This window comes from Notamacropus eugenii, chromosome 2 (genome assembly GCF_028372415.1).
Source record: "Notamacropus eugenii isolate mMacEug1 chromosome 2, mMacEug1.pri_v2, whole genome shotgun sequence".
Classification (NCBI taxonomy): domain Eukaryota; kingdom Metazoa; phylum Chordata; class Mammalia; order Diprotodontia; family Macropodidae; genus Notamacropus; species Notamacropus eugenii.
In genome coordinates this window covers 185,958,882-185,981,999 of record NC_092873.1, presented here as the reverse complement: position 1 = coordinate 185,981,999, position 23,118 = coordinate 185,958,882, and the positions used below count along the sequence as shown (strand labels likewise).

The 23,118-nt window shown below is 41.4% G+C and overlaps 1 protein-coding gene across 5 annotated transcripts in view; it reads left to right on the top strand.

Annotated features, from left to right (window-relative positions):
* RTN4IP1 (reticulon 4 interacting protein 1) overlaps window positions 1-21,934 on the top strand; it is a 58,130-nt gene extending 36,196 nt beyond the window's left edge. For all 5 annotated transcript variants that reach the window (XM_072642972.1, XM_072642969.1, XM_072642973.1 and 2 more), the window contains 3 exons: window positions 244-427; window positions 4,863-4,955; window positions 21,795-21,934. In XM_072642972.1, the coding sequence (XP_072499073.1) occupies window positions 244-427; window positions 4,863-4,955; window positions 21,795-21,902 (385 nt within the window). In that variant the 3' untranslated portion in view covers window positions 21,903-21,934. The remainder of the gene's footprint in view (window positions 1-243; window positions 428-4,862; window positions 4,956-21,794) is intronic.
* Window positions 21,935-23,118: the final 1,184 nt, after the last annotated feature.

Sequence of the window (23,118 nt, the reverse complement as noted above, 5' to 3'; positions counted from 1 at the left end):
GAGTGTTCTGCACTTGGAGGGGAAAGCAACATAAATAAATCTTTCTCTCTAAAAGTAAACACACAATAGAGATTGGATATCAGAATTACATTCAGCAAATTTATCTGTTAAGTTGTCACTGAAATATATGTGGCAAAGTCCATCAATTCCTTGGTTATAGAAATTTTACTCTTATGTATTGCATCTTAGCCCCACCATTCAGAATAAAGGTTTACCAGACTTTGTTGGTTTTCTCCTCTCTAGGTTTGACTTTGTCCTAGATAACGTTGGTGGAGGCACTGAAGATTGGGCCCCAAAATATCTCAAGAAATGGTCAGGTGCCACTTATGTGACACTGGTCACTCCTTTTCTGCTGAATATAGACCAGCTCGGTATAGCAGATGGCATGGTACAGACAGGATTTACCATGGGCTCTAAGGCACTGAAGGTAGGAAGAAAGTGCTTTGCAGACTCTTGAAGCATCTGATGCTCAGTTGGTAACTCCCCAAAGCTCAGCCAACTTCTATTTTATATTTTCTTTGCCTCCTCTCGGTTACAAGCTTTTCTTTCTCCTTTGCCTTTAGCTTAAAATCTTCTGCCCTCTTCCATATGCAGAACACATACTGTCCCTTTGACTTGAGTGTGATGGGACTGGCCCACTCTCTGTAGGGCATAGACTTTGCCTTGTTTTTCTGTCATGGGCATGTGTTGATACATCCACGTTCTCTTGACCAGGCCTGCTGCCAACAACAAAATCTATTCTGAGATGGCAGAAAGAGACAAGATGCTTCTTCTCTCTAGAAGCTTACTGATTCCCAAGAAACTTGAACTCATGACTTGAGTCTTATCAGCAGAAGGCTTAAACCAACTAAGCCCAACTAAGCACCTTTGACATAGAAGAAATAGAGACAAGGTATAAAAGAAGAGGCTTCTCCTCCACTCACATGAAGCACACGTAGGTGCTAGAGACTGAAAAATCTAAGAGATTATTTTCCCCGAATTTACTTACCTGCCCACAAACAGTTCATACCATGTAGCCCTACCTAGAAGATACTTGTATGTATGTGGAAGAGGATCTTACTTCTCCTTTGTCTCACCTCTCTCCATATCTTTAAAAAGCCCAGAAGTCCTTAAAGGTGCTTAAATAAGAATGTAAATGTTCTGTACGGTTTCACTGTTGATCGCCCAGCCTGGCCTCTTGCCATGCCCACCTTCAGAGCATTCTGCTGAGAACTGAACAAGTACTGCTTTCTTTCACTTGTTTTTTCCTCCCCTTTATCTGAAAGCCAATAGCAATAATCTGTCACAGGGGAAACACTTTTAAGTAGTTTCTTATGTCATTTTGAAAATATAGCTAAAGCTTCATTTAAATGCTCCAGGATTCTCCTAACTCCACCAGTTTGCTCCCTCACTCTCTCTCCCCTGTAACTACAGGAGGAGAAAAGGGAAAAGAATCCTTGCAAGCATTTGGAAAATGTATTAAAGAAGTTTTCCTACGTTTTAGATCCAAGTTTCACTTTGCAGGGTAATATGCATTAAGGAATTACCAAAACACATGACAGAATGACATAATACCTCTTTTCCCAGTTGACTTCCAGAGGAGTTTAGAGAAAAATCAAACCTCTAAGGGCAGTCTTAGAGGTGTATTTACTCATACATTTAAAATATGGAAGGTAACATAGAACTTGTGTCTGGACAGAAATTCCTTTTGTAATAACTCCATTAAATGTCATCCTCTGCTGATGTACTTGTAGTGATAGGGAACCCACTTGGGGGTAGCTTTCTTTGGGGAACTTTGTTGTTACGCCAATAGAAGCCGGGTTCCTAGTGAACCTGTAACTTAATGGGGATGAGACTGATCCTTATATACAAAAAAGGAAGTGAAAAAGAAAGCATCTAGATGGGATTAAGATGTGGCAAGTAGTCTGGGGTGGTCCAGGTGTTTGTCCTTCGTTGCCAAAGAAGACCATGCTATCAAAGAAATGATGACATGACTTGCACTTCACTTTGTTTTGAGTGAAGGAGGGCTGTGCAGGTCATCAGCCTCACTTCTCCTCCAGAGCCATCTGAATCCAGTGGCCAGATGTTCATCAGGATGACTGGAGATGACCCAGGATGCACTGGGAGACCTTGGACCCATTAGGCCAAGGTATTTGCAGGTACTAACTTGGGGTGAGACAACGCCCATTCATTGAATAGGCCTGTTTAAGAAGTAGCTAGGGCATGGCCCCTTTAATGAGACATCAGGCTGGGAGGGAAACAGCAACAGTTACTATTGATAATCACTCTAAAGCTAGGAGGGTCCAGAAGAGCCCTTAGGCACGGCCCAGTTGGCATCCCTGCTTCAGAGTGCAGTAGGTTTAAGGTTTTGGGACAGGACAGGATAGGGAAAATGAAAGGGAAGGGAAGGAAAGGGAAGGAAAGATGGCTGAGGAGAAGAAGTGAGGCTGGTGACCTTGCACAGCCTTCCCTCACTCAAAACAGTCAAGTGCAAGTCATGTTACCATTTCTCTGATAGCACGGTCTTCTTCAGCAATGAAGGATGAACACAATTCCGTGAGCAGACACAGCTCGCTGAATGGGCACCCAGCTAGCTGGGTAACCCAATTCCGCCTCCCCTGTCTGCTTCCCCCTCCCCTTCCTTCTCCTCTCCAAAAGATGGTAAATTTGGATGGCCAAAAGATGCCCAGTTGACTTGGGTTTTACTGGACCAGGTGTAACACTGATAAAAATATCAAGTAGGCTAATTAGGTGATGTAGGTGGGCTGGGGTGGGCCAGTTGCCTTGCACAGAGGGACCAGTGACCTGAGCTGCTGGAATGGATGGGAAAATTCCGCGACTGTGTTGCTTTCAAAGATATGATCTTTTCCTTTTAGGGGACCAGGTCCCATCACCCCATCATTCCCCCCTCAAACAAATGGGACCCAAAATCTTTTAGGTAAGGGGCAAAGGTCTCAGTTTCTAAAACCGCTTCCTCCTGGCAAGGGGTGTAGAGCTGTCCCTACTTTGAGGGGTCCAAGGGAAGAGGTTGACTGGAACTGAGCACAGGCTGTATCCAGGGGACGATGGGGAGACATGGACTGGTATCCACTGTTCACTACCAACTATAAGCAAATGATCTGAAAGATGGTCTGAAAGAGGAGATGGTCTGAAAGATGAGAATTTTTTTTTCTTGAGGCTTAATCTGCTTTCTGCAGCTTTTATCTATTGTGCCTATTTCTACCCTTCCTGAAGTAGTATAAGTCTAACCCCTGTTCTGCATAACACCCCTCCAATACTTGAATATATTTATTGCTATAGCACCTCCCTGAAGTCATCTTTTTTTTTCCAAGTTAAATGTTCCCAGTTCTATGACCTGTTTCTCCATCTTCCACTTTTCTCACCTTCAATGCAGCCTGTTGGTTGTATTCATCTGCACGTGGTCCAGCTTGTCTTTGTCTGTCCTAAAATGTGCTCAGAACTGAACATTATGAATGAACTAATAAATGAACAAGTATTTAGTATGCATTTTCTTTGTGTCAGTCATTGTGCTAAGCCCTGGACATAAATATGAGCAATTAGGATAGTTCCCATCCCAAGAGAGCTTATAATCTAACAGGAACACAAAGCACACAGGGCCCTGGTGATCAGTAAGTGTTATTTTGGAGAGGGAAGTCAGAGAGCATAGCGATTACAGTAAGAAGGCATTTCATTGGGATTCTCTTGCCAGGATTGGTAGTACTGATTTGATGAATATTCTCAGAACTTTAGTTGGTGAGTAGGACAAAGGAGAGTGCATACACGTCATATGGCATGAAGATGTCAGTACCACCAATGACCTTGGTCAAGTTACTTAGTCTTTGTTGGCATCAGTTTCCTCAACTGTAAGTTAAGGATAATAACAGCATCTACCTTCCAGGGTTGTTTTGAGGATCAAATGTGATAATATTTGTAAAGTGCTTGGCACAGAGTAGGTGTCATGTAAATGTCAGCAATGATGATGATGAGGAAGATGATATGTGAGGGTAGTGAAAGTGAGAAGTCAGGGATGAGTGTGAGATTGCAAACCTGGGGGACTAGAAGAAAGATAGTACCCTGAGCAGAAATAAGGAATTTGGAAAAGAAGGATGACTTTGGGGGAAAGCTAATGAATTTTGGTTTGGACATGTTGATTTTGAGATGCCTATGGGATATCCTGGGAGAAATTACTATTTCCCAGTTAAATGATAGACAGTGATGTTGAGACTGGAACTCAGGAGAGAGACTAGGGCTGGATATATAGCTCTGGGATTCATCTCTATGAAGATATTTAAACTAATGGAAGCCAATGAATTCACCAAGAGAATATGTAGAGAAGGGAAAGAAGAGAGCTCAAAAGAGATCCTTGGGTAGGATCTGTAGGTGCTATTATTATCCCCATTTTACAGGTGAGGAAACTAAGGCACAGAAAGGTTAAATGACTTGCCTAGGGTCACATAGCTGTTAAGTGTCTGAGGCTATATTTGAACTCAGGTCTTCTGGCATTGGGTCCAGAGCAGGTAAAAGGAGAACCAAGGGAGAGCACTATCACCAAAACATGGGAGAAAATATCCAGGTTGAAAGTGTTCAATAGTGTCAAAGCTACAAAGGTTAAGAAGTGTGAAAACTGAGAAAAGTCAATGAAATTTTGCAAATATTGGTAACTACTGATAGTATATGTCATCATGGGAACAAATTTCATGCATCTACATGTTCTTTTTGTTGAATTGAAGATGTAGTAAAGGATCTCACGTAGTTAAATACTCATGTGAATGGCTTGCTTTATTAGCAACAAATTTTCCCATGTTTTCTCCTTTAAATGCATTTTCAGTCTTATTCTATAATCTTTTCCTGTATTTGACATTTCTTTGTTTCATTTTTCTTAGCACTTTTGTCAAGGAGTCCATTATCGATGGGCCTTTTTTATGCCCAGCGGTGTCTACTTGGATGATATTGCAGAACTAGTCGAAGCAGGAAAGGTAGGTGAAGCCTCCTCCCCATCGGTCTTGCTCATGTGTCTCTTATTGCTATATCTAATCACTGGTGTTGGAAATGTGAAAACTTTCCCAGGACCTCATAGATACCATCAAAAGCTATAGCTTGTGTAATCAACCTCCTGCCTTCCCTAACCACCACTCTCCCCCATTCCCCTCCTTCCCCAAAAAAGCATGTAAATTTAAGAATGTCTTTGATCTTGCCAGGGTCAGAGTGGAATCAGAATCTGAGTTGAAATGGACCTTGGAGATTATCTCATTCAACACCATTTTATAAATGAGGAAACTGAGGGGCTAGAGAGGTGAAATGGTTTTTAGTTCATTAGTGGCAAAGCCCAAACAAGAACCCAGATAGCCTATTTCCCTGAATAATATTCTGTTGCTCATTGCATTTTACCTAGTGGAATATAATCATAAAATTGCTAGTTGTTTGTCTGAGAGGAAGATGGGAATCAGGAGATTAAAGGAGTTGATATATGACTGCTAGAGAGAGAATTTGGGTGTAGTAAAATGGCATATAGCGGTAATTGACCTCTTCCATTATCTGCAGGAAGCTCTGCAGGCCAGGAGTATAGCAGGAAAAGGGAGAGGCTGAGTCCTGGGGTGGAGTCTTTAGAGGGAGGTGCTGCCTGATTATCCATGTGGTGACAGTAGAAAGTTACCTAAGTCAGCTGCTGTGGAATTGGGGGTGTTGCAAGTAAAATTCAACAAAGGTAGACTGAGGCACATTCTCTCCAGTAAAAAATAGATCAGTGACTGCTTTAATTTTAAGCCAAAGACCCCAAGATGAAGACTTAACTCACAATTAGCCTGTTCTGCCCTTTGTTCTAGATGACATCCTGGGGTTGATGACAAACATGATTGGTTATACAGCTGAAGCATGGGAGGGGACAGTATGATAGATTAGAAACTGGGAATGAGAGCTAGCCACGGCTTCCCTCCTTCCTTCCTGTGATTAAGAAATATTTGTTGTTTGAATCCACCTGCAAGGTTAAAAGATAGTGGGCCAGACTTCTTTGGGTAGCAAACTAGATAGTTTGGTGGTGTAAAAAAACTAGACTAGACTCCCTAGTGTCCACCTGCACCCCCCAAGGGTAGCAGAATTCCTTGAGGCAAGAATAGAACAATGATTAGCAGGAGAACTGGGTGTCTAAATTGAAATCATTCCAGATCAGCTGAATTTCTGAACTAAATTCAGAGACAAAGAACCATGACTTAGGCAGAATCAATTAATTGTAAATAGTATCAGTAAAAAGTGATAGAGAATCAATTGAATCTTCTCATGGGAAAGATCATTCTGGGACCTGTACTACAGCATTCTTCAATTGCAGATTTTCCCTTTAAAGATCCTTTCTTAACTGCCTTGAGATTAACAGCTGTGTTTCCACCTGTGTGCTCTAACTATCTCTTGCCCACGTGACCACTTTTCTTGCAAGAGCTAGTAGCCCTGACAGTACAGGCCCATGGAATAGCTGGTGAAGCTCCATAACTATAACCTTCATCTCTCTTTACCTTGTGAATTATTATCAGATTTAGTTGAATGACTCCTTGAGAGTGAAGTTCCCAAGCATCAGGTCAGAGAAGTTTTCCTGAGCTCTGTATTCTTCATATTCATCCTTTCTTGCAGCAAAATAATATTTTGTTACACTTATGTACCAAAACTTATTTAGCCATTCCCCAATGTACAACTAACTACTTTGTTTCCTATTCTTTGCTATTACCAAAAAAACAAAAAACAAAAAAAAACTCCGCTGCTACAAATATTTTGGTGTAAAACTATTGACCTTGGTATAGATTGCCTAGACATAGACTAAAAACCATTTTTATAGCTGTTCTGAGTTTCAAAAATCATTGTTACTTATTATCCCTCTTACATGGTTCTTGAGGCATCAACCAGGAATACTAATCTGAACTACATTTTAGCAGGTCAGATATAGAAATAAATGCCTAGATATGACACCTCTATATAAACAATAAAGAACCACCATGGATTTTTAAGCTCTTCTGGGACAGACTGTATCTGGAGGGTTAACTGTAAAATCTTTTTTCTAGCCTTTTCCTTTGACTGAATAGTTTATCTCTTCATATGAATTATGGGCTATGGGAAAGAGACCCAGTGTGGAAAATCCAAAGTCACTTCCAAGGATTCTGGGATGGTCTCTCAGGGACGCTTGCTCCTTGCATTGCCTGGCACTACATTTCATGCTTGCATTTAGGCTTGGGAAAGAGGTAGCTTTAGGAAACCACAGCTAAAAGCTGTGCATTTAACCTTCACTCAAGCTAAGGAGCTACAGAGAGGAAGGTGGTTTATTCCTGTTTCCAAACAGTTTGGCTTGCTTTCCAAGTGTGAGTGCCTTTTCCAGAATATCTGTCAAGCCTATATGTACATGGTGGAAACATGTCTATATGGATTCATTCTCATGAGTATCTGAGGATCCTGTCCCAGGATTCAATATTAACTCTACTTCAATTGTATTCTCCTTTATCTCCGAGAGGACTTATGTTCTTAGTTTGGTTTAAATGTCATTATTGTGCTGCCCCTACTCCCATATCTACTGCTTTCATCATTAGAATTAAGTGATTTGATGATATTTTAAGATCCCTTCAAGTTCTAAAATTCTGTGTCTTTATGTAGCCAGAGTACTGTGTTTCCCAACTCATTTCAGGTTTGTCTTGATTCCTGCCAAGTATTCAGATCGCATGCTTACATTTCTACTCCTTAGTACTCAAAACATGGTTGACTTTTATCTACCTCAGATGATTGTTTATACAACAAAGAAGAAAATTGACTTCTCTGTATTTATCAATTTTGGCAGGAGATTGATAGAATGACTGAAAGGAGACATGATAAAAGTAGACTATTCTAATGTCCCATCTTTTAGAGGAGAGCTACAGGAAGTAGACATCTTTGATCCTCTATTCTCCATTAAGAAAGAGTATTCCCTGAAGGTTGTTTTGGCTTTCTGACTTATATACTACCCTTAGCAACATCTCATTTATGTTTGTGCAAAGCTATGAAAGTTGATATGAGAAACCAGATGCCACATTGAGGTGTGCTTCAATATATGGTTTTACCATTCTTTCTCATCTGGTAAAGGGCATTTAGTCTGTAATAAGAAGTTATTGTTTTCTTAGTCATTTAATTTGGGAAAAAGGCAAAAATACAAAGACATGTTTTGTATGGTAAAAGTAAAGATTTTAAAATGGAGTGAAGATTTTTAAAGTTCTGATCCCCAGCTGTTCCACAAAAGTCCTATTCAAATGTGGTTTGTAGCTGATCCTAGCACAAGTTTTGATTAGTAGTGTCTATCAAGAGAAAGAATGAGAATATTTTCCCAGAGACAGACCAAGTCTTCTGTCCAAGGAGCAGACTATATAACCAAAGAAAGGCCTGATCTCCAAAAAGTTGGCCACTTGATGGTAGATGCTTTGTCTGAGACTACTCATTAACTATGAACAAATACAAAAATGGTCCTTTTGTGCTTACATAGTGTTAGTGGCAGAGTAATGAGAGAAGAGAGACAGATGTTTAAGAATTACAGTTTACAGTGTGTTGATACACTATGGGAGAGAATGAACCAGAGTTATAGTGACCCTCTTACTAACAGAAAACCAGAAGCCATAAAGAAGTGGTAGCTATCTGGAAGGACAGCCTACATGTACTTTAAGGAGTCAAATAAAGAAGGTAAGAGTTGACTTTATCCTTTGCCCAAAGCTACCAAAAACTCCTTGTCATAGGACACTTGGCCACTTTGCTTTTGCATATTCATGAGAAAAAGAAGCAGACAGACCGCCATAATCGTTGTAGTCAGGGCACCATTTTTTTCAGAGAATGAAGAAGTAGAGAATTTTACAGACAACATCCTAAGAATTTCTACCACAAGTGAATGTCAATACTCACTGGCTTGCACGTGAAAGAAGACAGAGAAAAGTTGCAAAAAAAAAGAAAAGTTGAGAAATGTGATTCATGTTCTTCAACATATAAGTCATCAGCATGTGAAAAAAGTTTTCAGAAGGAGAGCTGCAAACTTATCAGCTACCATGTAAGGAAAAAAAAGATTAAAAATCACTAAAGATCACAGAAATGCAAATTAAAACAAATATGAAAAACTACTTTACACTTGTGAATTTGGCAAAGATGGTAAAAGATGGAACGGTTTAGGTAGATCTGTGGAATGACAGGGACATAACTTGCTGCAAGGGCTATGATTTACTCTAGCCATTCAGGAGTAGGGTGGGAGGGACGCATTATGAAGAAAAGTTAACAAATTGTTCACACTCTGAGCCAGTGACTAGGTTTCTATCCCAAGAAAATCAGTGACAGCAAAAAAGAACACACATGTAAAAATATTCATAGCAGTCCTGTCTGATTTTTTTTAAGGCCATTGGATTTGTTATTTTTATTGATGCCTTTTGTTCTTGCATCATGTTCATTTCCAAATATATCCCTTCCTACGTAGTAAGCTGTTCGTTAGAACCAAGAACTTTATTTTTTTTAATTATTTGTTTTCAGCGTTTTACAATCACTGCCATGTATTTTAGATTTTTTTCCCTCCTTCCTTCCTCCTTCGCCAATCCCTCCCTGAGACAGCGTGCAATTTTATATAGGTTCTACACATACATTCCTATTAAATACATTTTCACCTTAGTCATGTTGAACAGAAGAATAAAAATGAATGGGAGAAACCATAAAACAAAATGTAATATAGAAGAAAATGATCTGCTTCTTTCTACAGTCCAATTCCTTAGTTCTTTCTCTGGATGTGGAAGGCATTTTGCCTCGAGAGTCCATTGGGAATTTTTTAGGTCTTTGCATTGTTGTGAAGGACTAAGTCTACCAGAAAAATTCCTCTCACACTGTGGTTGTTGCTGTGTACAAAGTTCTCCTGGTTCTGCTCCTTTCTCTCAGCATCAGTTCATATAGTCTTTCCAGGCTCTCTGAAGTCTTCCTGCTTACCATTTCTTATAGCACAGTAATATTCTATTACATTCATCTACCACAACTTGTTCAGTCATTCCTCAATTGATGGGCATCCACTTGATTTCCAGTTTTTGGTCACCACAAAGAGAGCTGCTGTAAATATTTCTGTACATGTGAGACCCTTTCCCATTTTATCTTCTCTTGGGGATATAGCCCTAGAAACTATATTGCTGAGTCAAAGGGTGTGCACATCTTTGTAGCCCTTTGGGCATAAAAACCAAGAAATTGAAAAGGAAGGAGTAAAGGCAGCTTAGCAAACACTAGCCAGCCCATCAGCCGTGTCCAGTAGTCTATTGTTGGTTGTGTTTGTCCTTCGTTCTCAGAGAAGACCATGACATCAGAGAAATGATGATATGACTTGCACTTGACTTTGTTTTGCAGTTCCCCTTCTCTGTGATGAGGGGAGGAAGCTCTTCTCTGGGACCAAGCATGATCATTCTAATTAATAGAGTGTGTGTTTAGTTTCAGGGCATTTTTGTTCTTTGGGTTTACATTGTTGTGATCCTGTATATTACTGATTGCTGGTTCCATTTCACTTTGCATTATTTCACATAAGTCTTCCCCTGCTTCTCTTTTTTATCATTTTTGTCATTTCTTAAAATAGAGCAGTACTCTTTTCAGTCAGGTACCATAGTTTAGCCATTTCCTGATCAGTGAGTACCTACTTTGTTTCCAGTTTTTTGCCACTACAAAAAAGGTGGCAGTACTATTTGCATTGCAAAAAAGTTGGAAACAAACTATGTGCCCGGTACTTCAAAGGACTGGACAAATTGTGGAAAGTCAGGAAAATATGATGAAGAGAGCCCTCTTTTCTTTTTTCATTCCTCCCAAGACTGGTAACAGAGGGATCCTTCCCACCCCAAAAAGAAAATCCAAAAAAGGGAGCACCACACCACAGTAGCACTGATGAGCAGTAACTTGAGCAGCAGAAACAAATGGAGGAGGAAAGAGAAGAATTCCTTTTCTGTTAGCATAGAAGGAAGAGGATGTCTTAAGCTGGGTGTCCGTAGTGTAGAGGCTGCCTCTGTTCATGTTTTATTTGGTAAAGGAAAGTGGAAGAAAATACATAAAAAATATACTCTGAGCATGTTTTGAATGTGTGCTTGTGTTAGGGATGGCAGGTACTGAGCAGGCTTGTATAACAGATTTCTCGTGGTGTACTGGGAAGTGAACTCTCAGTGAAAATGATTCAGCCCTCAGCTAGGTGACTCATCTTCATGAGATCCAGTCTGGCCTCAGTGTGACCCTGGGCAAGTCACTTAACCCTGTTGGCCTCAGTTTCCTCATCTGTAAAATGAGCTGGAGAAGGAAATGGCAAAGCACTCCGGTATCTCTGCCAAGAAAACCCCAAATGGAGCCATGAAGAGTTGGATACAACTGAGCAACAACTAATTGAATCTAGATAGAAACAAGATGCTTTTGAACTATGTGACCTTAGGCAAGTCAGTTCCTTTTTCTGGAACTCAGTTTCCTCATCTTGAAAATGCAAGGGTTGGAAATGATCTGAGGTCTCTTCCAGCTCTAAATCTGTGACTCCTGCCCTCCCCCTCCCCCAAGTATCCTGCATTAGAGAAGCTATAGCAGTGTCATCAGATAAATGATGCTTCAGTGTATGTCACCCCGCTCTCCCTAGGCCTGGATTTTCACTTTAATCCCACTGTCCCTAACAAACAAGTGTTCCGGACTCCCTGCCTGATGTGTGTGGCTGTAAATAGTTTCTGTCTCATTATCTTGTTAATCTCCATTTGTTATCATATAGTCATCCAACAGTGGCCTCTACTCACCAGTTAACAGGAAGAATTTTGTCATTGTTTGCCCCTTATGGGAAGAGCTAAATGACTCATGGTCAGCCCTTTTTAGGGAGTATTCACACAATAGACCTGATCAGCCATCCAGATTCAAGTGTTTAATACCCTAAATTGTTGGTATCATCAGTTCAGTATTCATGTGGTGTTAGAGCCAAGGCTTTTAGAGCAGGTCATAATTTTTAGAAAGGGGTAGTAGAGGAGCGTGGGCAGTTACTAGCGCTGGCAGTTAATAGCATGGGTGAGTGGTGTTCCAAGGGGCAACGAGGTGAGTTTAGGAATCCTAGAGATCCCTGGTGTTGTTGGACTCATTTGGTTCCTCCCAGGTGTTAGAGATGGCTAACAGTAATGACTATTCTTGTGCCTCATTATTTTCACCTGCTGTCTGTTTGGATTTTCCTGTCAGCTCAGCTAATAATAGAGCCCAAAGACAATCCTTTTGTTTATCTTATTTCCCTCAAAGGCTAACCCACATGCCACCTTCTACATGAGGTCTGTCCTGATGTCCCAGCTACTAGTGCCTTTCCCACAAACAATTTACCTTGTATTTCTTTTGTACATATCATATGTGTACATGTTGTCTTCCACAATGGAATGTAATTTTGAGGACAGGGACTCTTTTGTTTTTGTCTTCGTACCCTGGGCAGCTAGGTGGCGCGGTGCATAGAGCACTGACCCTGGAGTCAGGAGGACCTGAGTTCAGATTCAGCTTCAGATACTAGCTGTGTGACCCTGGGCAAGTCATTTAACCCAGTTTGCCTCAGTTTCCTCATCTGTAAAATGAGCTGGAAAAGGAAATGGCAAACCACTCTGGTACCTCTGCTAAGAAAACCCCAAATGGGGTCATGAAGAGTGGGACACAAGTGAACAGCAACGATCCTTGGCAGCTAAGATAGTGCTTCATGTATAGTAGGTTTGTTGATTAATTTTGTCTGGAATTTTGCAGTTTACTTTTTCCAAATCCATTATCAAGTTTTAATCACTCAGCAACCATGTTAGGGGAATAGGGCAGCTGTTGCTATCCTCTTTTATAGGTGAGGAAACAAGCTCAGAGCGGTGACTTACCTTGCACAAAGTCATTAAGGAGGTGAGAAGGGGGCAGTGTGGAACTGGGATTTCATCAGTATGGAGAAGTCCCTCCTACTCCAGATAGACTGCTCAACCTATAATCTTAGAGTTGGCTAACTGACTTGTACACAGATCTAGAGTCAGCTATAGGCAGGACTTGAACCCAGATCTTTCTTACAAACAGAAGGCTATTACTATAGCCTGGGCAAGAGGTGAGAAGTACCTGAACCCTGATGATGGTTCTGTGAATCTAGAGTAGGGGACATATGTGAGAGACAGTATGGAGGTAGCAGCAACAAGATTTGTGCTAATTAGGCATGTGGGGTTCATGAGAGTGAGTAGTCAGGGATAACACAGATTATAAACCTGGGGAACTAGAAAGGTGGTGTTGCCCTTGATTATAGAAAGTTAAAGAGAGAATTGGGCTTTAGAGGAAAAATAATGAGTTCTGTTTTGTTCATGTTGCATTTGAAGTACCTACAGGATACTTAGTTTGAAATGTATGATAGGCAGTAGTTGATGTTGACAGACTGGAGCGTAGGAGAGAGACTGGGGCCGATTATATAGATCTGAGTGTTATGTGCATAGAGATGACATTTGAACCTATGGATGATGATGGTTGGTTCCCAAGTGAGAGTAAAAAGAGGGAAAAGATGAGGTTCCCTGGTAGAACTTTGGCTTATACCCAAGGGGGCTGGATATGTGAATAATGAACCAGTAAAGGAGACTGAGAAGTAGTTAGGCAGGTAGGAGTAGAGCTAAGACACAGCAGTGTCACAACAAACCCAGAGAAGAGAGAGTGTCTAGGAGGAGATGATTGCTATAGAAATCTGGGAATTAACTGCATAGATAAGATATTCTGCATAGGGTGATAATTGAACAACAACTGAGAGGACACAGAGAGTAAAAAGAAGCAGGCCAAGGACAGAGCCACTAGCCCACAATTAAGTGGGTGTGACCTGGATGGAGATCCAGCAAAAATGGAAAAAGTGTAGTCAGATAGGGAAAAAGAGAACTGAGAATGAGTGGTACTAGGAAAATCCAGAGAGGAGAAGGTATCCAAGATGAGAACATGGTTGTTGGGGTCAAATGCTGTGGACAGGTCAGACACGATCAGGCCTGAGAACAGGCCATTAGATTCGGCAATTAAGGGACTGTTGGTCAATTTGGAGAAGGCATTTTCAGTTGAACGATGAGGTAGGAAACTGGGGTTAGATGAAAGTGGGCAAAGTAGTAAAGGCAGCAGGTGTAAACAACTGTATGCAGGAGTTGAGCTGAGGAGGGGAAGAAAGATAGAGGGTAATAGTAGGAATCGTAGGCTCTTGTGAGGGTTTTTTAAGAATAGGGAAGATACAGACTTGTTTGTAGGCTACAAAAAATTAGGCAGTAGACAGAGAGAGATGGAAGATGAAAGAGTGGGGATGATAGAAGGGACAGTCTGCTGGAGATGCAACTAAGAATACCTGTAGAGGGGTTGACCTCAAGGAGAAAGGACATCTCTTCATCAGAAACTGGAGTGAGTAATGAAACAGGTAGTGGGGGAAGATGTTAGGATTGGAAGATGAGAAGGGGAGAAGAAGGAATTCTGGCAAATTGCCTCAAGTTTTTAAATAAGGAATGAGGAAGGGTTCTTACCTGTGTGTTTGTCCTTCATTGCCGAAGAAGACCATGCCATCAGAGAAATAATGACTTGACTTGCACTTGACTTTGTTTTGAGTGAGGGAGGGCTGTGCAGGTCACTAGCCTCACTTCTCCTCCAGAGCCATCTGAATCCAGTGACCAGATATTCATCAGGATGACTGGAGATGACCCAGGATGAGGCAATTGAGGTTAAGTGACTTGCCCAAGGTCACACAGCTAGTGAGTGTCAAGTGTCTGAGGTGAGATTTGAACTCGGGTCCTTCTGACTCCTGCACTGGTGCACTGTCCACTGCACCACCTAGCTGCCCCTTCTTACCTGTGAGAGGGTAGGTAGAAGAGGTGAAAGATTTGGAACAGCTTCTGTAGTGAGTTTAGGATAGAGAATCCATCAGGAAGGACAAGGAGGATAGCCTTGCTGCAGTAAGGGCCCAGTTGAGATTGGGTAACAAATATGTGGTGGACCTAGTCGGTGTGGTTTTGTGCCTTCTAGCTCTATTCAGAAGCATGTAAGGAGGAGTACTAGAGGTAGATATTGGAAGTGGTCCTGGGTTGGATTTTGCAAGGTGTGATCAGCAGTAGGAAAAGGAGGCAGGAGATTTGAGAGGAGAGAAAAGTGGCTACCCCAGAGGTCGATATTGGAAAGGGCTACCTAGAGAGTAATGTCAGAGCAGGGCAGTGATGGCCTGGGAAAGTAGTGAGGAGAGAGGGATCAGAGATCACAGCGAAGATACAGAGCAGGATAAAGGGTCACAAAGCATTGCGAGAGATGAAATAATCAAAGGTTGTCAGCAGATAAACAGTATGAGAGAATGTACAGCCAGTAAGAGAGAAGGTGATCAGAGACACAGCAACTTCAGGAGGAAAACAAATCTTGGTGAGTGTTGGAAGATAAATGGAATGAGCAAAGAAGTTAAAATGAGAGGGAGTTCGCTAATTATGCAATGGGAGTTCCATAGGGTTCAGTGAAAGAATCGGGCAGATCTGCAGTGTGACCTTAGCAGGGTGAAGGTGATGGGCTTGGGAAGGAGGGAGCTGGCCGTTACAGGTTCTGTATCACTGTTGTGAGGAGAGTAAGATGGGGAGTGAGTCTAGACACAGTACCACTGAATATCAGAGATCCCCTAAAAAAGACAGATGACTAGAAGGTTCAGGGTTTTCCAGACCTTATGGGAGGCAGTGTAATATCCTGGGAGGCCTCAGGAAGCCTGCTTCGTGGCAAGTACAAGCAGAGGATGGGTATGGCCAGAATCAGGGAAGGGAGTTGGTTACATATCCCAGGGGCCCAGGCTTGTGGCAAGAGCAGGGCCTCTTGTTGTGTTGTATCATAGGGGGCTTCGAGACACTGAAGCAAAGAGAAAAGATGGCAGCATGACCTAAGGCCTCTACCTGACCACGACTGGTACCTAGGTCTCCAGACTCCCTAGTCCATTGTTTTTTCTATATTGTTAGAAACTGTTGGGGCAGCAAGGTGGTGAAATGAATGGAAGGCTGGACCTGGAGTCAGGAAGACCTGAGTTCAAATCCAGTCTCAGATACTTAACTAGCTTTTGACCTGGTCAAACCATTTAACTGTTTTTAGCCTCAGTTACCATAACTATAAAATGAAGACATTAACAGCAGCCACCTCTCTGAGTTGTCCTTATAATCACAATATGTTGTGAGGATCAAATGAGATAATATCTGTAAAGCACTGAGCGCAGCAACTGGCACGTAGCATATAAATGTTCGTTCCTTTCCTTTCATTCCCTATCATCTATGGAGTGAAGGTATTCAGATGTCACTTAGAGTTAGGTATCACACCCACAAATTCCTCTTTATGTATCTTTCATCCCACTCCTTCACCTGTATCAAGAAATACACACATTTCCTTCCTGAACACATCCCATCCCCCAGTGGATTGCACTAAGATTTTGGGGGTTTGGCTTAGATTGCTCTTTTCCTCAAAAACCCACCTCTTTTCCAGATCTCCCTATTAGTTTAGAAGGTAGCACCATCACAGGCCTGTAACCTCAGTGCCCTCCTTACTCTCACTCACCTACTCAAGAATCTCCAGTGGCTCCCTTTTACTTCTTCAACCAGTTTCTCTGGCATTTAATAAGCTTCGCAGCTTGGCCCCTGTCTCCCTTTCTAGCCTTATACATTACTTCCTTCTCATCCTCTCTCCCCTTTTTCTTTCTCTCTTTTGTACTAGCTATCCTTCATACCCAAAATGCACAGCTTCCTCACCTCCATTTCCTGGAGTCCTTGGTTTTCCCTCAAGATTCGGCTCAAGTGCCACCTTCTGTATGAAGGTTTTGTGTGATGCCCCCAAGCCGATAGCATCTTCCCTTCCCAAACTGCTACGTCTCCCACACGTTCCTGTGTTATTCTTTTACTTACATAGATGTTCTCCTCTGTCAGATGTAATTTCCTTAATGGCAGGGACCCTTTCTCCTGTTTACCTTTTTATGCTCCTCTTGCATCTTTCTGTCACTGGCATTTAGCACTGTGCCTGACAGTTACAGGCACTCAGTGCATACTTGGTGATTGACTGGTGATGGAGTTGGAGGACAATGCAAGTAAATTTGGCAGTCTATAAGAAGAGGGTGTGTGGAATTCAGAATCCCAAGTTTGAATCTCAGGCTCTGCCCCTTCTCAGTGTGACCTTGGCCAATGTCACTTTTCCCTTTGGGGCCTCAGTTTCCTCATCTGTAAACAAGGGGATTGGACTACATGACCTCTTAACTCCTTTATACATTTACAGAGCTGTGATCTGTTCTTGCTGCAGCTTAACTGAACTGAGTGTGTACATGCAATAGAAACCCTTTTATAGCTGGTTAATTTTTTTCAATTCCATTTTCTGTCCAGCCATATAATTTCTTAAAGCATGCATCTTGTTAGAGTGAATGGTCTGTCACTTTGCTTGTAATCAGCATAGCACTCATAAAAGACAACTGCTTGTAAAATGCATGGGTAGATTTTTGCCTTATGACAAATCTGTTTCTGCCCATGGAGCCTTCAGAGCTATTCAGTTGAAATGCCACACAGGTAATTATCAATTTTTATTTAAACTTTTATAAGGGTTGAGCTGCATTCCTGAAGGAGAGGGGGATGAGGAAGTTAATAAGTGTCTTATTTCAGAGGGAGGCTATTGACAGAATAAATGGCACATTCAGAGTAATGAGCAGGCACTCAGGCATTATGAGCAGGGTGTGATGACTCTCCTCCAGGAGTCCAGCTGCCAGCACCCCGTGCCCTGGCATGGAGACCCTCTCCTGGCTTCCCACCTTGTGAGGCAGGTCCCTCTCAGAGCAAAGTAGGATCATGGAGACACTTTGATTCTCTAGGCATTTATTAAAATCTTTGCCCTCTGCTGGCTGTCATGGAAGATAGAGAAGTAATGGGACCCACAGACCTTGCCCAGAGACTTCATACTTCTATTGGGAACACAACCTATCCATTTACTTATTTGGATTTTTTTTTCACCCCAATTGCATGTAAGAACAATTTTTATCAGTTTTTTTTTTTATTTTGAGTTCCAAATTCTCCCTCTCCCTCCATTACCTCCCCCCTCCCTAAGATGGCAAGCAGTTTGACATAGCTTATACATGGGCAGTCATATTAGTCCTGTTGTGAAAGAAAAACAGACCAGAAACAAGAAAAGTAAAGAAAGTTGAAAAAGATGTATGCTTTGATCTGTGTTCATCTTTGTCAGTTCTTTTTGTAAGTCCTTCTGAATTGACTCGGATCACTCTATTGTGGAGAAGAGCTAAGTTGTTGGCAGTTATTATTGTACAGTGTAACCATTATTGTGTTCACTGTTGTCCTGCTTCTGCTCCCTTGGCTTCACATCGATTTCTGTAAGTCGTTCGAGGTTTTTCTGAATGTATCCTCTTCATTTTTTTATAGCATAGTAATATACCATCATAGTCATGCAACCCAAAACTTAACTTGTTCAGTCATCCCCCAGTTAATGGGCATCCCCTCAATTTCCAATTCTTTGCCACCACAGAAGTAGCTGCTGTAAATATTTTTTGTGTACATAGGTCATTTTCCTTTTTTTTTTTTTTTTAATTTCTCTGGGATACAGACCCCAGTAGTGGGTCAAAGGGTATGCATGATTTTATAGCCCTTTGGCATGGTCCCAAATTGCTCTCCAGAATGGTTGGATCAGTTCACAAGTCCACCATCAGTGCTTTAGTGTCCTAATTTTCCCATATCCCCTCCAACATTTGTCATTTCCTCTTTCTGTCATGTTAGCTAATCTGATAGGTATGAGTTGTTTTAATTTGCATTTCTCTAATCAACAGTCATTTAGAACATTTTTTCATATGGCTGTAGATAGCTTTGATTTCTCTATCTGAAAACTGCTTGTTCATATCTTTTGACCATTTCTGAATTGGGGAATGACTTGTATTCTTATAAATTTGACCCAGTTCTCAATATTTTGAAAAATGAGATCTTTATCAGAGAATCTTGCTATAAAAACTCTTTCTGTTATAATGACTAACTATTTAAAAAAATGAAATCAAGCAGTGAGAGAGAAATATATTGGGAGGAGAAAGGGAGAAATGGAATGGGGCAAATTATCTCTCATAAAAGAGGCAAGCAAAAGACTTATTAGTGGAGGGATAAAGAGGGGGAGGTGAGAGAAAAACATGAAGTTTACTCTCATCACATTCCACTAAAGGAAGGAATAAAATGCACACTCATTTTGGTATGAAAACCTATCTTACAATACAGGAAAGTGGGGGATAAGGGGATAAGCAGGGTGGGGGGGATGATGGAAGGTAGGGCATGGGGAGGAGGGAGCAATTTGAGGTCAACACTCATGGGGAGGGACAGGATCAAAAGAGAGAACAGAAGTAATGGGGGACAGGATAGGATGGAGGGAAATATAATTAGTTCTTACACAACAGTACTATTATGGAAGTCATTTGCAAAACTACATAGATTTGGCCTATATTGAATTGCTTGCCTTCCAAAGGGAAGGGGTGGGGAGGGAGGGAGGAAGAGAAGTTGGAACTCAAAGTTTTAGGAACAACTGTCGAGTACTGTTCTTGCCACTAGGAAGTAAGAAGTACAGGTAAAGGGGTATAGGATGGAGACAAAGACAGAGAGGGATGATAGAAGAGAGGGCAGATAGGCAGACAGGGGCAATTAGAACACTTGGTGTTTTGGGGTGGGGGAGGGGACAAAAGGGGAGAAAATTTGGAACCCAAAATTTTGTGAAAATGAATGTCAAAAGTTAAATAAATAAATAAATAAATAAATGAATGAATGAAATAAATGGTATACTGAAAAAAATATATAATGACTAACTATATATTTCCTTCGATCCTATTTCTCTCTCTCTCTCCCTCTCCCCCTCTCCCTCTCCCTCTCCCTCTCCCTCTCCCTCTCTCCCTCCCTCTCCATCTCCCCCTCCCTCTCCATCTCCCCCTCCCTCTCCATCTCCCCCTCCCACCCTCCCACCCCTCTACCTTATTTCCCTCTTTGAGCCAATTCCAGGGAGAGTAAGGTTCAATCATTGTCTCCCATCCCTCTAGATAATTTTTGCCATTCTACCTCTCCCTCCCCCTTTCTCCCAGTGCTTCCTTCTTTTTTCATCCCTTAATTTTTTTTTTTTTAGCTATTCTATCATAGTTAATTTGACACCCATGCCCTCTGTCTACTATTCAATATGCCACATTCTCCATACTCCTGATTGCCCTAATAATGATAAAGTTCTTCGGAGTTACAAGTACTATCTTTCCATGGAGGAATGTAGACAGTTTAACCTTATTGAATCTCATAGAATTTCTCTTTCCTATTTAACTTTTGGATTCTCTTGAGTCTTGTGTTTGAAAGTCACATTTTGAAAATCCTCATTTTCAGTAAACATCGATTTTGTTTCCCTTGAAAGATCATATTCACTCTATGCTTGATTATTATCCTAATTCCTTTGTCCTCCAGAATATCATATTCCAAAGACTTGAGCTTCTTTAATGTGAAAGCTGCTAAATCTTGTGTAAGCCCGTGTATCCACAATATTTTAATTGTTTCTTTCTGTCTGCTTGCAATATTTTTTCCTTAACCTGGGAGCTCTGGAATTTGGCTAGAATATTCCTGGGGTTTTTCATCTTGGGATCTCTTCCAGGAGATGGTCTGTGGATTCTTTCCATTTTTTACTTTGCCCTCTGGTTGTAGGATATCAGGGCGGTTTTCCTTGGTAATTTCTTGAAAGATGATGTCTAGTATCGTTTTTTGATCATGAGTTTCAGGCAGTCCAAGAATTCTTAAATTATTACTTCTTAATCTATTTTCCAATCAGTTGTTTTTCCAATGAGATAGTTCACATGTTCTTCTATTTTTTTTCCATTCTTTTGATTTGTATTGTTTCTCAGTGTCTCACCAAAACATTCACTTTCAGTTGCCCAAGGCTCACTTTTAAGGTAGGTATTTTCTTCAGTGAACTTTTGTACCTCTTTTAAAACCATTTGGCCAGTTCTTCTTTTCAGAAAAAGGAGGTCTTTTCTTCATTGAATTTTTTGCACATCTTTTTCCATGTGGCCAAATTTGCCTTTTAAGGAGTTCTCTTCAGTGGATTTTTGTGCTGCTTTTATCATGTGGTCTGTTCTGTCTTTTAAGGTGTTATTTTCTTTAGTATTTTTACGTGCCTCCTTTACCAAGCATTTGTCTTTTTTTTTAAATGATTTTTTGCATTGCTCTTATTTTCTTCCCCTAATTTGTCCTCTTCCTCTCTCATTTGGTTTTTAAAATCCAAATCCTTTTTAAGCTCTTATAGAAATTCCTTTTTGGGCCTGAAATCAATTCACATTTTTCTTTGTGGCTTTGGATGTAGCTCTTTTGATTTTGTTTTCTTCGGAGTTTGTATTTTGATCTACCCTGTCACCAAAGTAACTTTCTGTGGTCAGGTCTTTTTTTGTTGTTATTTGCTCATTTTTCCCAGCCTATTTCTTGACTTTTAACTTTAAGATAAAGTTGAGCTCTGCTCCTGGGGTGGAGGAGGCACTGTCACAAACTTTGGATTTTTCATGCTGCTGCCTATAGAGCTAGTTCAGGGTGGGGGGAGGGGGGACCTGTAAACTTTCAGTTCTTCTGAGGTAACATGATCTAAGGAGAGATGTGGTTACTCTTCTCCTGGCCTGTACTCTGGTCTATGAGTTACTACAAGCATTCTTTTCTGCCCTGGAATTCTAAAGGGGGTCCTCCTCCCCTGAAGCCACCCACTGTAGTATGCTAGTGCTCCTTCTTGCCCTGGGACTGTGACCTAGAACCATATATGGGCTTTGGTAGATGTACCTTTTTCTAGTCAGTTAACATTGTCATTTTACTCATGTTTTACAGGTCCGACCAGTTATTGAACAAACCTTCCCTTTTTCTCAAGTTCCTCAAGCCTTCCTGAAGACAGAAGGTGGACATGCACGAGGAAAGACAGTGGTTAATGTAGTTTAAGAAAAAGAAAATACACTGAATGTTGATTGATAGACCTTCTTGCCGTTGTTTGGCTCTGGTGTGTGCCCCCTGTCTCCTTCCTGACTCTCCCACATTTAACAGAGGTTTCATGAAGATGAGTTTTGATAGTTTTCAGGCTATGAGGGAAAATGTCTTTACATTTCCCCATTCTCTAGCCACAAGTCTGATTTAAGAGTTCCTGATGGAGGATTTTCCACTGCCCATATTAAGTGCTGCCAGAATGAAGCTGAACCAAAGTTGATCACAGCTACTTCTTCCATCATGTTCCTAATTCCTTAGGTAACTGCTCCAGGGAGAGCTAGGGCTTCTGTCCTGAGAAGGCCTCCAGGAGGCCGTTGGAGGAGCCCTACAGGACTACAGGAGCCAGTGGCCTGCCCGCCCCACTCCTGGGGGTCAGGAGGCAGGCTGCTGAGGAAAGGCCTGATGGCAGGCTGTCAGAAGGTGAGCAACCATGGAATTGTGGTAGGAGCACTGGGTGTGTCCTTCAGGAGTCCTGCTTCTGCCACTCCCCAACTCTGTGACCTGGAGCAGGTCATTCCTGCTCTAAGCCCCTTCCTCATCTCTAGGGATCAGGGCCTGAACCAGAAGCTTCATTGGCGAAGGGAGTTCCAAGATGAGGAAACTCTCTCTGTCAGTGCAGGTAGCACCTTTCCTGTAACTTTTAGCTTTAGAGAATTATCTAGAGCACTGAGAGGTTGTGTTTTATTCAGATTCACATGTCCAGTATTGGTCAGACTGAACTTGAATTCAGATCTTTCTGGCTGTCTACTACTACTCCATGCTTCCTTATCTGTAGAAAAGAGATAAATAATCGCTATCAACCTCATAGGATTATGAGAATCAGATGAGATGTACAAAGCACTTTGTGAATGATAAAAACTGTACAGCTGTAAGTTATTTTGAAGACTTCTTTGCAATGTATTTTTTCACAAGCTTTTCCATGCAACAAAAATCCATGTTTTTAACGGAAATATTCTTCCATTGATGCTCCATGGCCCATGGATTGTGCAATATGACAGTCTTCAAAGAATCCAAATTGTGAGTCATGCAAAGGGAGGGGCATAGTAGGCATAAAAAATCTGCAGTGTATTACCAAGAGCAATTTGTATGCCTAAAGTGGTATAAAGAATGGATGTGGAACTGGAAAATGGCTGGTCTTGTAACCAAGAGTGAGGAATGAGATAAACAGGCCAAA